This window comes from Paroedura picta, chromosome 4 (genome assembly GCF_049243985.1).
Source record: "Paroedura picta isolate Pp20150507F chromosome 4, Ppicta_v3.0, whole genome shotgun sequence".
In the NCBI taxonomy this organism is placed as follows: Eukaryota; Metazoa; Chordata; class Lepidosauria; order Squamata; family Gekkonidae; genus Paroedura; species Paroedura picta.
The window spans coordinates 40,623,542-40,638,232 of NC_135372.1; the positions used below are offsets into that span (position 1 = coordinate 40,623,542).

General features: G+C 46.4%; 1 protein-coding gene across 2 annotated transcripts in view; it reads right to left on the bottom strand.

Annotated features, from left to right (window-relative positions):
• UAP1 (UDP-N-acetylglucosamine pyrophosphorylase 1) overlaps positions 1-9,568 on the bottom strand; it is a 35,698-nt gene extending 26,130 nt beyond the window's left edge. For both annotated transcript variants that reach the window (XM_077332575.1, XM_077332574.1), the window contains exons 1-2: positions 9,506-9,568; positions 1,280-1,765 (exon numbers count right to left, since the gene is read on the bottom strand). In XM_077332575.1, coding sequence (XP_077188690.1) covers positions 1,280-1,765; positions 9,506-9,568 — 549 coding nt within the window. The remainder of the gene's footprint in view (positions 1-1,279; positions 1,766-9,505) is intronic.
• Between the last annotated feature and the right edge of the window lie 5,123 nt (positions 9,569-14,691).

Below are 14,691 nucleotides of genomic sequence, written 5' to 3' on the forward strand. Positions count from 1 at the left end.
CGCAAGAGTTTTTCTCCTTCCGCCCCGTGATGGCCAACTCAAAGCGTGAACGTAGCCAGTCCTACTCTTGCAACACTTCACCAGGATGAGTGAGGAGACGTGGGACCCTAAAGCAAGGCTGGTTTAACTCAAAGGCATCCTGACAGCTAGATTCCTTTCTGTTGTCACAACTCCCCTCTCCTTGCTTAATCCCCCCCACACCTTCAAATGCCAGTTACAAACAGCAGTTGACGATGTATCATTTTAACACACATGTTGATCTTTGAACAGAGACAGTCCACTCTGAGAAGTCTGATTTCACATCAAGTGCAAAAGGAGAGATAAAAAAGTTCAGATGGAGGGCATGGCAACACACTTCAGCCAGATTCCTATCAGTCTTCTGGCACATTGACATGGGGCATTGAAACACCACGTCCATAAATGCAGAACAAGGGAGATTACAGTTATTCCAGATTACTCCAGAGATTAGCACACAGCAATGAGGATGTGATTTTTCTAAGTGCCCCAGGAACCTTTTTGGAGAGATTCCAACACACCCACATGTAAAACTTGAACATGTACAACCATGGCAATGTGGCGGGACAAACCGCAGAGCCCAGCCCTGCCCACAACATCCTGAAGCACTCACAGGTTTGCAGCTTTTTTACTGCAAATCCCATACATGCCTACTCAAGAAATAAAACTTAAACGTATTGAAGGCTGACTCTTCAGCAAGGGAATCTCAAAGCGCAGCCTCGATCCCCCTCGCTGTAGCCAATGAGCACAGGACCCTCTCCTTAACCTGGACACGCCAGACACGACCCACGGCATGACAACATAGACATGGGGCATTGAAACACCACGTCAATAAATGCAGAACAAGGGAGATTACAGTTATTCCTGATTATTCCAGAGATTTGCAGACAGCAATGCGGATGTGATCTTTCTAAGTGCCCCAAGAACAAGCAAAGACGTCTTCGAAGCACATGAATGCACAAGACTGACATGACCCACGCGGCAGGAATAGCCACGGAGCATACAGCCCATTTTGGGATAGCTCACATTTGCCGCCTTCCCAACGTTACCTACAAATTTAAACTTTTGGGGAGGCTCAGCTGTTGTCATAACAAGCATATGTGCTCTTTGGTTTTCTTCCTCGCAAACCTGACAACCTTGTGCCAAAAATAATGTTAATTTAAAGCTCAATGTGCTCGTGCTCCCCCCCCCCGCCCCCCATGAAGGAGCAATTCCCGCGGGCGCACGCGGGCTGGCCAGGAGGAGGAAGCAGAGTCCCACTCACCTCTCGCGCGCTCCCTCCCGAAAGCAAGCAACGCTTCCCCCTCCGCCTGCAAAGCGAGTCTCCTTTTTCTGCTGTTCTCACGCCAAGCCCCTCAGCGAGGCCCGCCTCCCTCACCTCAGGAAGACCAATAGGGGCACAGTGGGCGGAGCCGAGCAGCCCCGGGCGGTTTTTCACCCTGAAGGCAGGCGAAAGCGAGCGCTGGAGGGCGGGACGAGCCGCGCAACGCCATTGGCTCGGCGCCAGTCGAGGAGGCGGGGCTGGGAAGAAAGGTCTCCGCCCGTGCGAAGAAAGGCGCGTGGCAAGGAGGAGGAGCCGGGCGAGGAAGCGGAAGCGACGCGCGGGTTGCTGTCGTGGCAACGGCGCTTGCGTCGTGGGCGATGGTGAGCTGTCAGAGCCGTTTGTTGCACGAGCGTTTGATGAGATGTTCTGCGCATGTGAGATGATGCCCTTCCAGTGCGGTTTTCCTATTCCGTGCGGGCGATCCAGCTGTAAAAGCGCATTGAAAAACATGTGCAGAATTTGATGCCCAGAAGAGACAGAATTCCGAAGCATTCCACACATATTAGATAATGCACTTCCAATGTATTTTGGAAGTTTATTTTCCTGGTCTGCACAAGAAAATCCAGGTGCCAAAGCACATTGAAAGGGCATTATCCAATGTGTGCAGAATGGGCCTAGGGAGCTTTAGCGGGAGAGAGCTAAAGGGGGTCTTTAACCTTAACATAACGAGCCGTAAGGGAGTGGCAGGAAACAAATCTAATAATAATAATAATAAACTTGCAAAAAAAGTAGTGAATTCTTGCAAGCACTGCCAGGTTTCCACGAACGGGCTCTTTTTCTACCTCAGGCAGCCCCAAGAGAAATGTAAGAGTGGGTACCCTTGCAGGGAAGAATTGGGAGAAAAGGGATACATTATCAGCTTCTCACCTGCAATCACTAAACTATTTTCCCCCCACTGGAGAATATATATGAAAGCAGGTGAGGTGGTTAGCTAGTGAAAGAAAAGAATTTATATGCTGTGTGAGGATGATGCAATTAGTTGTAACGGGTGGCTGGATGCCTCTGCTTGAACCGGTTCTAACTAGAGGGGAAAGAGATGGCAGTTGTAAATGGTCATCATTCTATGTACAACGAGGGAGGGAAGAACAGAATTTTTTTCATGAAATACTAACTTCAGTATTTAAATGCCCACCCAATCAATTTCTCAGTTTAACCCAACTGTTTCCAGAGTCCCAAAAGTAAAAATCCAGTAAAAAATCTTCAGAACTGATAAAAGTTGTCCAGCTGGTACTGTTATCTTCTTAGTGCTGTAGACCTGCAGGTCTTTAATGGTTTGCTTTATTAAGAATATAGAAACAATATATATACAAATGGTAACTAGTTGACAATCTTTCTGATGTGGAATGGGGCATATTACTTGAGCACTAACTATATTAACAAGATTCATTAAAACATCAAATTTGAACTGAAATATAAGAATGGTACTAACATTCTAGATGCGACTGTAAAAAAACAAGGGAACAGCATTCAAACATGTTTAGGAAATACACAGATGTTAATTCTTATTTTCATCCCTTCCACTTAAAAAAGAATCTTCCCTTCTCTGTTATTAAGCCTTCTTCTAATTTAAGCAGCACTTCCACAGAAGAGCATAAGCCAGGATCCACAACAATACCCCTAACTACTGAGGTTGACATGAGAAAATAAAAATAAACATAGTAAAGAGGGGCTGTTAAAATTTTAAAAACCAACAATGAAAAGCAGTGCAGCTCCTGAAATGTATTGTGGCAAAGTTATATACAGTATACTTCCTTGCAGATATGGTGCTGCAATTGATTAAATACAGCTAATAGATTAAACATGCCTCTTGAAAATTAACATTAAAAAAAATATTTAACAACTAGCAAGAAAGCCCATTGCAACCAGGAATGCAATGGGCGCTAGGACCCAGGGGACACCAGGAGGTGCTTTTTTTTCTGCTGCGTGGAGCTGTGAAAGGCTCCTACAGGTTTTTTTTTTTTTCTGCTGCTTGGAGCTGGGAAAGGCTCCTACAGGGTTTTGTTTTCTGCTGCTTGGATCTGCGAAAGGCTCCTACAGGGTTTTTTTTTCTGCTGCTTGGAGCTGTGAAAGGCTCCTGCAGGGTTTTTTTTTTCTGCTAGCTCTCGTGGGCGTGCCGGCTTGGAGCTCCTACAGGGGTTTTTTTTCCTGCTGCTTGGAGCTGGGAAAGGCTCCTTCAGGGTTTTGTTTTCTGCTGCTTGGATCTGCGAAAGGCTCCTACAGGTTTTTTTTTTTCTGCTGTTTGGAGCTGTGAAAGGCTCCTGCAGGGTTTTTTTTTTCTGCTAGCTCTCGTGGGCTTGGAGCTCCTACAGGGGTTTTTTTTCCTGCTGCTTGGAGCTGGGAAAGGCTCCTTCAGGGTTTTGTTTTCTGCTGCTTGGATCTGCGAAAGGCTCCTACAGGGTTTTTTTTTTCTGCTGCTTGGAGCTGTGAAAGGCTCCTGCAGGGTTTTTTTTTTCTGCTAGCTCTCGTGGGCGTGCCGGCTTGGAGCTCCTACAGGGGTTTTTTTTCCTGCTGCTTGGAGCTGGGAAAGGCTCCTTCAGGGTTTTGTTTTCTGCTGCTTGGATCTGCGAAAGGCTCCTACAGGTTTTTTTTTTTCTGCTGCTTGGAGCTGTGAAAGGCTCCTACAGGGTTTTTTTTTCTGCTGCTTGGAGCTGTGAAAGGCTCCTACAGGGTTTTTTTTTCTGCTGCTTGGAGCTGTGAAAGGCTCCTACAGGGTTTTTTTTTCTGCTGCTTGGAGCTGTGAAAGGCTCCTACAGGGGTTTTTTTTCTGCTAGCTCTCGTGGGCGTGCCGGCTTGGAGCTCCTACAGGGGTTTTTTTTTCTGCTGCTTGGAGCTGGGAAAGGCTCCTACAGGGTTAATTTTTTTCTGCTGCCTCTCGTCGGCGCGGCGGCTTGGAGCTCCTACAGGGGTTTTTTTTTCTGCTGCCTCTCGTCGCGCTAGCGGCGAAAGGCTCCTCCGGGGGTGTTTCTTTTTTTTCTGCAGCTTCTCGGCGGCTGGAGTCTTGTGTTGTGTTTGCGGCGGGGGCTTCCTTGGGGCCGGCCTGACGCGGTGAGAGACGCTTCGCGCCTCTCACCACGTCAGGCCGGGAGCAACTGCGAGCCGCGCTGAGCGCGGCTCGCAGTTGCTGGGGCTGGGAATCGGAGAGACCAATCGGCAGGCGCTTCGCGCCTGCCGTTTGCTCCCTCCGGTTGTCTGTCATGAGGAAGGGTCCAATCCGGACCCTTCCTCATCCCGGACACATCCCGCCCCAGAACCCCTTACTGTTTTATTTAGTCCGTGGCGCCCGCGGCGCCACGGGCGGTGTACAGATGGCGCCCGCGGCGCCACGGGCGGTGTACAGATGTTAGATCTGCTGCAGCAAATGCAAACAGACAGGATAAAAGGCTGAGGCTAAATCCATAAATCAAGAGTAAATTCAAGTGGGTAGTCTAAGGAAGAGTGCCTGCACTCGAAAAGCTCATACCTTGAATACATCTTTGTTGGTCTTAAAGGTGCCACTGGACTCTGATTTTGTGTTGCTCCACAAATCAAGGAAGAGGAACTTTGTTAAGTAAATCTCCAGCCAGTTGGCACTGCTGATGGGATCAGGTCTCTCACTTTTTGATCCCATATCCTCCCACCACACAAGATAAAAAGACTCAGCCAAAGGGGGGGTGGGGGAGACAAGATGTAGAAATGCAGGAAATATAACAGGAGGCTTAAAGATACCAGAAGACTTAACAGTGTTGCAAAAGTTTTCATGGACCTCTTCAGACACCTTGCTGCTTGCAGGACCTAATGCAACATTCTGCTACAATAAACCTATTAAAGTCATTAAGGTTTCACAAGATCCTTCCTTCCGTCCATCAACGCCATCCATCCCCCACAAGTGATAAGAATGACTACACCTCTGGAAAAAAGCAAACGGTGAGGGGAGCAGACAGCATAGAGATGTGTAGAAAACAACTAAGGCAAACAGAACAATCCTAACAATTAGCCGTTTGTAAAATCTGGAAAACCCCTCCAAATGAAGGATAAAACCTTACTCGATATCACCTTGTAACCAAATTTGAGCAGCAGGGATTTTAAAGATCCCCACTAAAGTGATTTCTTTTGGGAAAAGTGGTTGGTTTGCAAGATGGCTGCTGGAAGAGTCTCCGGGGAATCCTGGCTATGGGGCTTCATATTCAACTTGACTGCCAAATATGCTGCCAGTTCTTTGCAGCACAGCCTGAATCCTGTGAAATGCCATGTGCAATGGTGGAATTGCATTAGGGATGAGGCAGGTTCTGATTTCAGAAAGAAATGCGTGTGTGTGTGTGTGTGTATAAGCATGAAGTACTCACTGCATTTGATTCTGTCAATCAACTGTTTGATTCTACATCAATACACAGGTTATCTTGGGGTTTTATCCAATTAGCATGTCAGCTGCAGATGCTTCCCTTCCCATCATGCTTCCTGTCCTGACCTGCATGGCTCAGGCTAGCTTGATTTGTTCAGATCTTGGATCTTAGTATTTGGATGGGAGACCAGCCACATGGAGACAGGCAATGGCAAACCACCTTGAAAACTTGATGGAGTCACCAAAAGCTGGCTGTGACCCCTCAGTCTCTTTCCACACTGCCCCTCCGAGAAGCCCACATCCCTCCTAGTCCTTCAGGGTTCTTACAGAGGGAGGGAGTTGACAAAAAACACTATCATCATTTGAAATGTCCTTGTGTATGCAAAACTATTAGATCCAACACAAGGATTGGACACTAGGTTAAAAAAGAAAGTAGCGTATACACCCTGATGTTGGTACCTACTCTGGAAAAGCACAGGGATGGGCAAATGCAAGAGAGCTGTGTGGTGCTTGCCTGGCAACAGGTACTGGCTGGGTAGGGAAAGGGGCAGCAGGTTATTTTACAAGGAAGGGAGGTGGCTTACACTTGATGCTATTACAGTGGCCCTTAGCAGTCATTTGAAGCCTTTTGATGGCAAATCTAAGACCATCACACATGACAAAAACAGACTTACCAGACACTGAAGGACCACCTTTCCACACTGCGATGGACATATTTCAGCCCGGTGACTTCATGCTTAACAAATATTGGAAGCAGCAAGCCAATCGGGAGACAGAAACTTTTCACTCCACACAGCTACTTAATTAGGATGGGAAAACTGCTCCGTGCATGCTCAAAGGCACTGTTGAACTTAAGATACTCTTATGTCTTAAGTTCAACAGTAATACCTGGTATTCCACTTCCTATTTCTCTTAGGTCTTTGAAAAAAGTACAGTGTCATTGACACAAATGTGGCAGATTGCATTTGTCTGTTTTTGCATAATTGAAGGTAAAGGTAAAGGTAAAGGTATCCCCTGTGCAAGCACCGAGTCATGTCTGACCCTTGGGGTGACGCCCTCTAGCGTTTTCATGGCAGACTCAATACGGGGTGGTTTGCCAGTGCCTTCCCCAGTCATGACCGTTTACCCCCCAGCAAGCTGGGTACTCATTTTACCGACCTCGGAAGGATGGAAGGCTGAGTCGACCTTGAGCCGGCTGCTGGGATTGAACTCCCAGCCTTATGGGCAAAGCTTTCAGACGGCTGCCTTACCACTCTGCGCCACAAGAGGCTCTTATAATCGAAGAGGGAAGGGCAAAATCCAACCCTCCCCTTCTAGGAAGCTTCTTTTGTATAGGATCAGTCTTACATTTGTTTACCTCTTTATTTCATTTGCATTCCCCTGTTCTCCTCAATGGAAACCCACAGCAGCTAACACAGTTCTTCTACTCTCCATTTTATCCTCACAACCCTGTGAGGTAGGCTACACTGAGAGCATGTGATCGGTCCAAGGTCACCCAGAAAGCTTCTGTGGCAGACTGGGGATTCAAACATGGGGCTCCCAGATCCTACTCTGACACTCGGCCCACTATACCATACTGATCTGGTGTATACCTGTGAACCTCCTCTCACCTAGTGAAATGTGTCTTGTTAATTTGCCCCATGTGTCTTTTTAATATGCACCTACAGCACAAACATGTGGTCAATAATTCAAGGAAGAAAAAGAAATCTGGCTGTCAAAAACTGCACTGGGAATGGTCAGCGAGTTTTGTTGTGGTTACCACAGCATTATCTGCGTCAGCTTTGCACCACACCTCCTTGTTTGCTGTCTCCTACTTGGGAGAGGAATGGGTTGCGCCATCGATTCTGGCAAGTTTTCGGGAAGAAAAGGATTTGTTTAGACATATGGGATTTCCCACAAATTCTTGAACTGCAGACCTCATTCCCAGGACCAATCATAATTGGACCTCAACATGAGGGCATTTTCCCACTCATGGAATTAACCCTCAGCAACTAAAGCACCATTCAGTTCCATTAAAATCTTCACATGGTCACAAGACTCGAGATGTCCAGGCCTCATCCATGCACGTTACTCTGTACCGCTTATCCAAGTTCCTACCTCAGAGCTATCTCTGCTGACCTTTTTTTACCTACAGGCTTCCAAGACTACTAACAACTGATATTAAAATAACTGATCAAACCCAGAACACCGTAAAAGCGATATATAGTTCAAACAGCAGCAAGAAAATGCACTGACCATCCCCCTCCCCAAAGCCCATAAGAATAAATGCATTTAAGTAGTGCCAAAACTTCAACAGAGTTAATGTCACACAAATGTCCGTGGAGAGGGCACCCCATAAACAAGCTGCCATCCACCTAACTTCTGAATTCAAATTAGGACACATACACACATGCACATACCAAGCTGATTTTAAAAAAGAAACTACTGGATTCATATTGGAGGAAGTCTTAAGTACCCAGAAATAGATTGGATGTCAGTGAAGGTCTTAACACCAGCAAAATACATTCAAATCAAGAAGTCCTGAAATTTCCGAAACAGTCTTCAAAGGCAGCCCCCGGACACATCACCTTGTGGTACTCTAGATATAGTAATACCGGGTTGTGGTAACTGTGGCCAGGACCCTTGCCCAGGAGAAGCAGTAATTAATGGAACAATGTGTCATTTTCTGTAAATACACCTTTTCTTCATCCTACCCTCCCCCCCAACAGCAATTCTGTTACTTGACATCTACTACATATACTCTGATCCTAAACTGTAGGCTCACATCTTATCATAAAAAACCAACTAATGACAGTTAGGACCTTCAAGGGTTGAATGTCTGTATAATGTTAAAACTATGTTACTTTTATTGTGCACAATTAACAAAAAACTTTAGGAATTTAAAACATACATACAGCCCACAGGCTATTGCAAAACAGCATGCTATGCACTATATCAGTGGTCCCCAACCCCCGGTCCTGGGACTGGTACCGGTTTGTGGATCAAACGGTACCGCGCCACAGCTCCTCCTCGTCCTCCTCAGCAAAAGGTAGTCCCCCGGTGATAAAAAGGTTGGGGACCACCGCACTATATGAACCACAAGACTGGCAGATTTATACAGCCTTTTTCAAAGGTCTGGTTCTAACATGCACCAGTTTTTAACACGTATAAAATATGTACAGCAGCCAATAAAAGCTCCACGGTAAGAGCCTGTAAAGTATCAGTCAGGTAATGAAAGCAGATATCTCTTCCAAAGGCTGCCCAAAATTTCAGTGGTGTGTTCTTCTTAGTGCACGTCTTGCAATGAGTGAAGTCACCTCTTGCCACCCAATCCACAAGCCCCTACTTGTTTTTGTCTTCTTTTGGCACAGCTCTCTGTGGGTCTAGAATGTTTACTGTTTTACGTCCCACAGGAGCCACTACGGTTGAACGTAAAGACAACTATTTCTTCCACTCTAACCGTTTGATTTGGAATCAATAACATTAATCCCCCCAGTTTTAACAGAGGATCCACAAATCATCATTAGAATCCTTTTATATTCCGGCATTTTGGTTTTTAAAGACCCAACTGGCGGCAATTTTTATTCGATTCTATCACAGCTCCAGGCTGTGCCCTGTGGACACCCAAAGTTTCTCAGGGCAATAGTTTCTCTGCCTTGACCTCTTTTCTTTCACCTTTTCGTTAATTCTCTGTGCATTCATGAACAAATTGCTAGCTTTTAGTTCTGCTTGGGGGATAGGGAATAAGTACTGGTGTGCAATTCGCAGTTTTAAAAAGCACTTTAAAAATTGTTTCCTTGTGCTATTGCAAATTTAATTATAAAAATGAGCAACTGATCTAACTGAGGAGTGAAAAGGATTCCACGTACCTGTAATTCAACCACAGACTTGGGCACGCCACTGCCATAAATAATCATCTGGTTGTAAATCATAGGAAAAATTGCAGAGCAAAGCAGAACCTTCGTTGAACAGAACCTACTTTGAGGGAATCTTTTAGTACATCCTGCCCAGAGACCGATATTGCTGGTTTTTCATGGAGTGACTGGTGGCATACCACGTAAGCATCGTGTGGAGCCCTGGCTGCCATTCTCCTTGTGGCGGATTCCAGAGAAGCAGCACTGATGCAGCACAAAAGTGTCCTAACAAGGAAGTAGCCTGAAACATCACACAGCAGAGCCTGAAGGCCCCTTAACTTCAGACACCTAAGAATCCCGCACACCATCTTTTTCTAGGATTTTATTAACCGTACGGCATATGTAGTGCAGCCAGGAGATATGCAGACTGTCCAGCAGCCAGGCAAGGGATGTTTGGGGGTGGCTTGCCCTGTTCTGCCTCCACATCATGATTCCTAATGTTCCTTGGAGAAGCTACCACTGAGATCCTTGGAGACCTCCCACCCAAATACTAGCCAGGGTCTGCCCTGTTTAGTTTCTGAGATCTGACGGGATTGGGCTTGCCTGGGTTATCTAGGTCAGGGCTTTTCTAGGAGTCCTCAGGGGAAACAAGCTGGCCACTGTCCCACAATTAAGTAGCTTGGATGAGGTTCAGCAAGGTGAGCTAAGTAGGCCCCTGGCTTCTATCAAGGACAAGAAAACAAGCAGGGGTTTTTCTTAGGCCTGAATGGCATCTGTGTCCCGGATTGTAGGATATGCTTGAATGGCTATCACACGTCTTCCTTACACAGTTGCTTACATACTGGACAGGTTCTTTCAACTCATTAGCCCTTGCACCTTAGCGAGGAAACAGCCTACAACATCAGGTAGCAACATTTGTCAGGTAGCAATTGTTTAAAAGCAAAATACAGCTTTGTCTGTTTCCATACCCCACTCCCCTAGCTGTCATTAGTCTTAGAAACAAAACCCACAGGATAATGGTCTTTCTTCTCGTCTAAAAAGCAGAGGGAAATTTTCCTTTTGTGAAACTATGTGGGGCTAAAGGGGTTACCCCTCCCTGTCCCCCCCCCCCGCTCTACTTGGGTTTAAGATGTCGAGACAATGCAAACACAGACCTCCCAGCCATCTTATCTGTGTTGCCCCACAAGGACAACCAAAAGATGTTACAAATTAACTCATTTCATTGCAGGTAGTGCAGGAGGCTGTAGCCTTCATGCCTTGCACCCCTCGTGAGAGATGGTACCTGCTAAGCTCACTTGAGACGGCATTCAGACTATTGTGCGTGTCAATCAAGTTGAGGTAGTTCCACAAAGCAGCCTGTGTGCATTACAGCTAACAACTTAGGCCGGATCTCTCAGAAAGAGCCCTTGAGCTCAGTGGGGACTTCAACCCCAAGTAAATATTTTGTGTCTGTGTGCCCCTCCCTCTGCATTGCCGTATTTCAGGCGACATTTTAGAATGCCCTGGGAAGGAGGCGGCGAGGAAGTCACCCTAACCCTTCCGTCCATGGAAACACTCTGGAACTTCCGAACTCTACTCTGGCCCCAACATCTAAACTTCTGCCACATGCGGCAGCGTGAAGACATGAACAATCATTGTGGGGCCCCTTACGTTAAATGCTGAGTTAGATCTCCATCTTTTGGAATCCAGAGCATGGATTACCACTATTAAATATTGGTTAAGGCTGCACTTTCGGTCTTAATCCTTTCATTTAATAGTTAGCGTACTTACAGATTCTCATTGCTACAAATGCTCCCAATTTATTCTTCATAAAATTGATCCTCTGAGCATTTATATTGATCTATTGGCTAACTCAGGGGAAACTTGTATACGCCAGACGATCCAGAGAAGGCTCTGGGACATCAAGAAACAAATCCCCAGTGCCAGACTCAACCAGGTCTGTTCTCCTTCCTTTTTTGGCCTTCCCTTTCCTGAGAAATCAGTGGCCCAGCATTTTGTCAATTTACTAATCCCTTTGGCTAGAACGAATCTCTTTCCTTCAGCGGTGCTGTTTGGAAGATCTCAGGATATTCCTTATGATCAAAAGCTGTGTGACTGTCGTCTGGGCAAACCTGAATCTAGTTCACATATCCCCTTCTTGCCTGTTATTTTCTAAACAACGTTCTTTCTTGTTAGGCCCCCTTTTGCAGACTAGTCAATGATCTGCTCACAGCACCAAACAGTTATTAGCTGATGTATCTCTTGAAGTAGCAGAACATGCAGCAGAATTTTTAGCCATTGTGCTCTGAGAAAGGGCACAAACTTGGAATATCAAGTCGCTGGGTGCTTTGTTTCTTAATGGCAAATGAGAGAAGATTCAGAACCATCGGGGTACTAAGGCAACTGTGGATAATGAGTTTTACAAAGTGAAATTATGGTCTTTTAAACCAGAAATCCACGTTTTTGTTCACGTTTGTGTTATATATTTTGTATCTAAACCTTTTGAGGCTTTTGAACTCTGGTGCTGGAGAAGACTCTTGCGAGTCCCTTGGACTGCAAGGCGAACAAACCAGTCAGTCCTAGATGAGATCAACCCTGACTGCTCCTTAGAAGGCCAGATCCTGAAGATGAAGCTCAAATACTTTGGCCACCTCATGAGAAGGAAGGACTCCCTGGAGAAGAGCCTAATGCTGGGAGCGATTGAGGGCAAAAGAAGAAGGGGAGGACAGAGAACGAGGTGGCTGGATGGAGACACTGAAGCAGTCAGTGGGACTTAAATGGAGTCCGGGGAATGGGAGATGACAGGAAGCCCTGGAGGATCATTGTCCATGGGGTCGCGATGGGTCAGACACAACTTCGCACCTAACAACAACAACAACAACAACAATCTAAACCTTACGTAAATGATGGTTTTATAGGCCAATAAAGGTTTACTGACTGACAATAATACATTTTTATAGCCTGCCCTTCCCTGGTTGACTCAGGATGGGGAACACCAAATGAAATACCAATACAATAATGTAACATATGTTGAACAATGAAATGATTAAGTTTTAAAATGATTACAATCATCCCTAAAACCAGCTCTTTTATTGTTTTAAACCACTGAGGGAGAATTCTGTTGGTGGAAGGTTAGATGGGCTTCCAAGCAGGGAAGCCAGCATCTTCATGGTGTTAACCACAGGCCTGATGGAAGAGCTCTGTCTTACAGCTCCCCTGAAACTACTTAAGGTCCCAGAGGGTCCTGATCTCACTAGGGAAAGCATTCCACCAGGCCAGGGCCAGGTCTTAAAATTGTGGGCCAACACACAGGGGCTACAATGTGCCTGAAAGAAATGGTGCAGCAAGGACCCATGAAGGAAGAGATGCTCCAACCCCAGAGCCAGGCAATATTTTATGATAAGGGCTGGAAAGTTTCCAATCTCCACCCGCAAAGATGATTTTCCCTCTTAAAATAAAAGCCGAAGTTCTCAGCAGAGGTCTGCGCCCACTTCCAGATTCTTCAGACCCGCCCTGAACACTCAGACTCATCTCCAAGGCTACAACATTTAAACACACACACACAGAGCACACCCTATTACACAGTTTGTGAGCAAGACACAGACAGAACTCTCCTTCACCCAAGTGTGACCTCAAGCAGGGCTCTCCCAGGTCTGGGTAGAGCAAAGTCACACCCAGTTTGTGTGGGGGGGGGGAGAGGCGGGGGAGGAAATGATGCACCAGACAGTTTGTCAGAAATTCAGTAGGCAAGATGTTGATACTTCCCTCCCCCCAGTTACAAAATGATTCCGGTTGCCTTCAGCAGTTTTGCCTGTCTCCTTGCCGTTCTGTCATAAGCTGAGTGACACCTCTCTAAATCCAGTGTAGCCAATGAGCTTAGAAAGGTGTCACAGTGTTTAAGATCACACTGATAATGTCCCAAGAGGAAGAGTAGAACGAGAGTGATTCGAGAAACTGTAAGTCAATTAACTCTCAGAATGTTAGCCTGCAATGGACTGCACAGATACTCACACGGGAAGGACGGGTCCCCCCAAAGACTATATGCCTTGCTCTTTGGTGGAGAACAAGCTGTTTCCCCAGCCATCATTTCAGAAGGTTGGCACCCTATATTAGGGCAAGGGGAATACCTTTTCCAAGAGGGTGCCTGCCTGTGATTTTTCACAAGTAAGGTAAAGGTAAAGGTATCCCCTGTGCAAGCACCGAGTCATGTCTGACCCTTGGGGTGACGCCCTCTAGCGTTTTCATGGCAGACTCAATACGGGGTGGTTTGCCAGTGCCTTCCCCAGTCATTACCGTTTACCCCCCAGCAGCAAGCTGGGTACTCATTTTACCGACCTCGGAAGGATGGAAGGCTGAGTCAACCTCGAGCCGGCTGCTGGGATCGAACTCCCAGCCTCATGGGCAAAGCTTTCAGACGGCTGCCTTACCACTCTGCGCCACAAGAGGCTCTTATTTTCACAAGTACGTTGCAATTTTAAAATTTGGAGGGGGGGGAGGGAGATAAAAAGTCTACCCCCTAATAAAGGTTTTTTGTCCTTGCTGTCAAAACTATAAAAAAGGTCCTGGTAGCACAGCCAAGATGATCTTTGGCTACAAGAATATCAGACACAGCAAACAGTATTGGGTTGGACAGACCCCTGGTCTGACTCCATAGACAGCAGCCGTAGAAAGGCTTATTCAGGCAGCATTTTTTTTAAAAAGAGCCTTCAATGAAACCTTGCTGGACTGTCTTCTGCTTTTTGTTGTGAATGGTCAGCACAGACAACGACCACAAACGAAGGCACTGAACTTGTGTTAGGGGTTGTTTGTTTGTTTTTTGGCACCCTTCACCCTCCTTCCTGCATGTTCTGATGAGCTGGTAGGCGTGACGCAAGAATGTAATGCAGCGAGAGACCGACTTACAGCCTGGGGGGAAACTTGCGTCTGGACAGGGATGAGTCAGAGGGAGGGCAGAAGGAAGCAGCACAGCTGTCTGGAGTTCTCCTTGCTTTCTGAAGGACCGCGGACAGCAGCCAAGAGAACTCGTTGCCCCATTGAGCCCTCCACCCTGTGCCAAACTGGGCAGTGCTCTCCCCTTGATCTGTGGAAGCAGCCTAGGTTTTTGGTAATTTTTCCCCTGAGTTGTGGAGAGCAAGAATCATCCCAACCAAATAAAATTTAGCCACCTCTTGAAAAGCTACAGGAGCAACCATCATGTTGGCACAAGAGGAAAAATTGAGCAA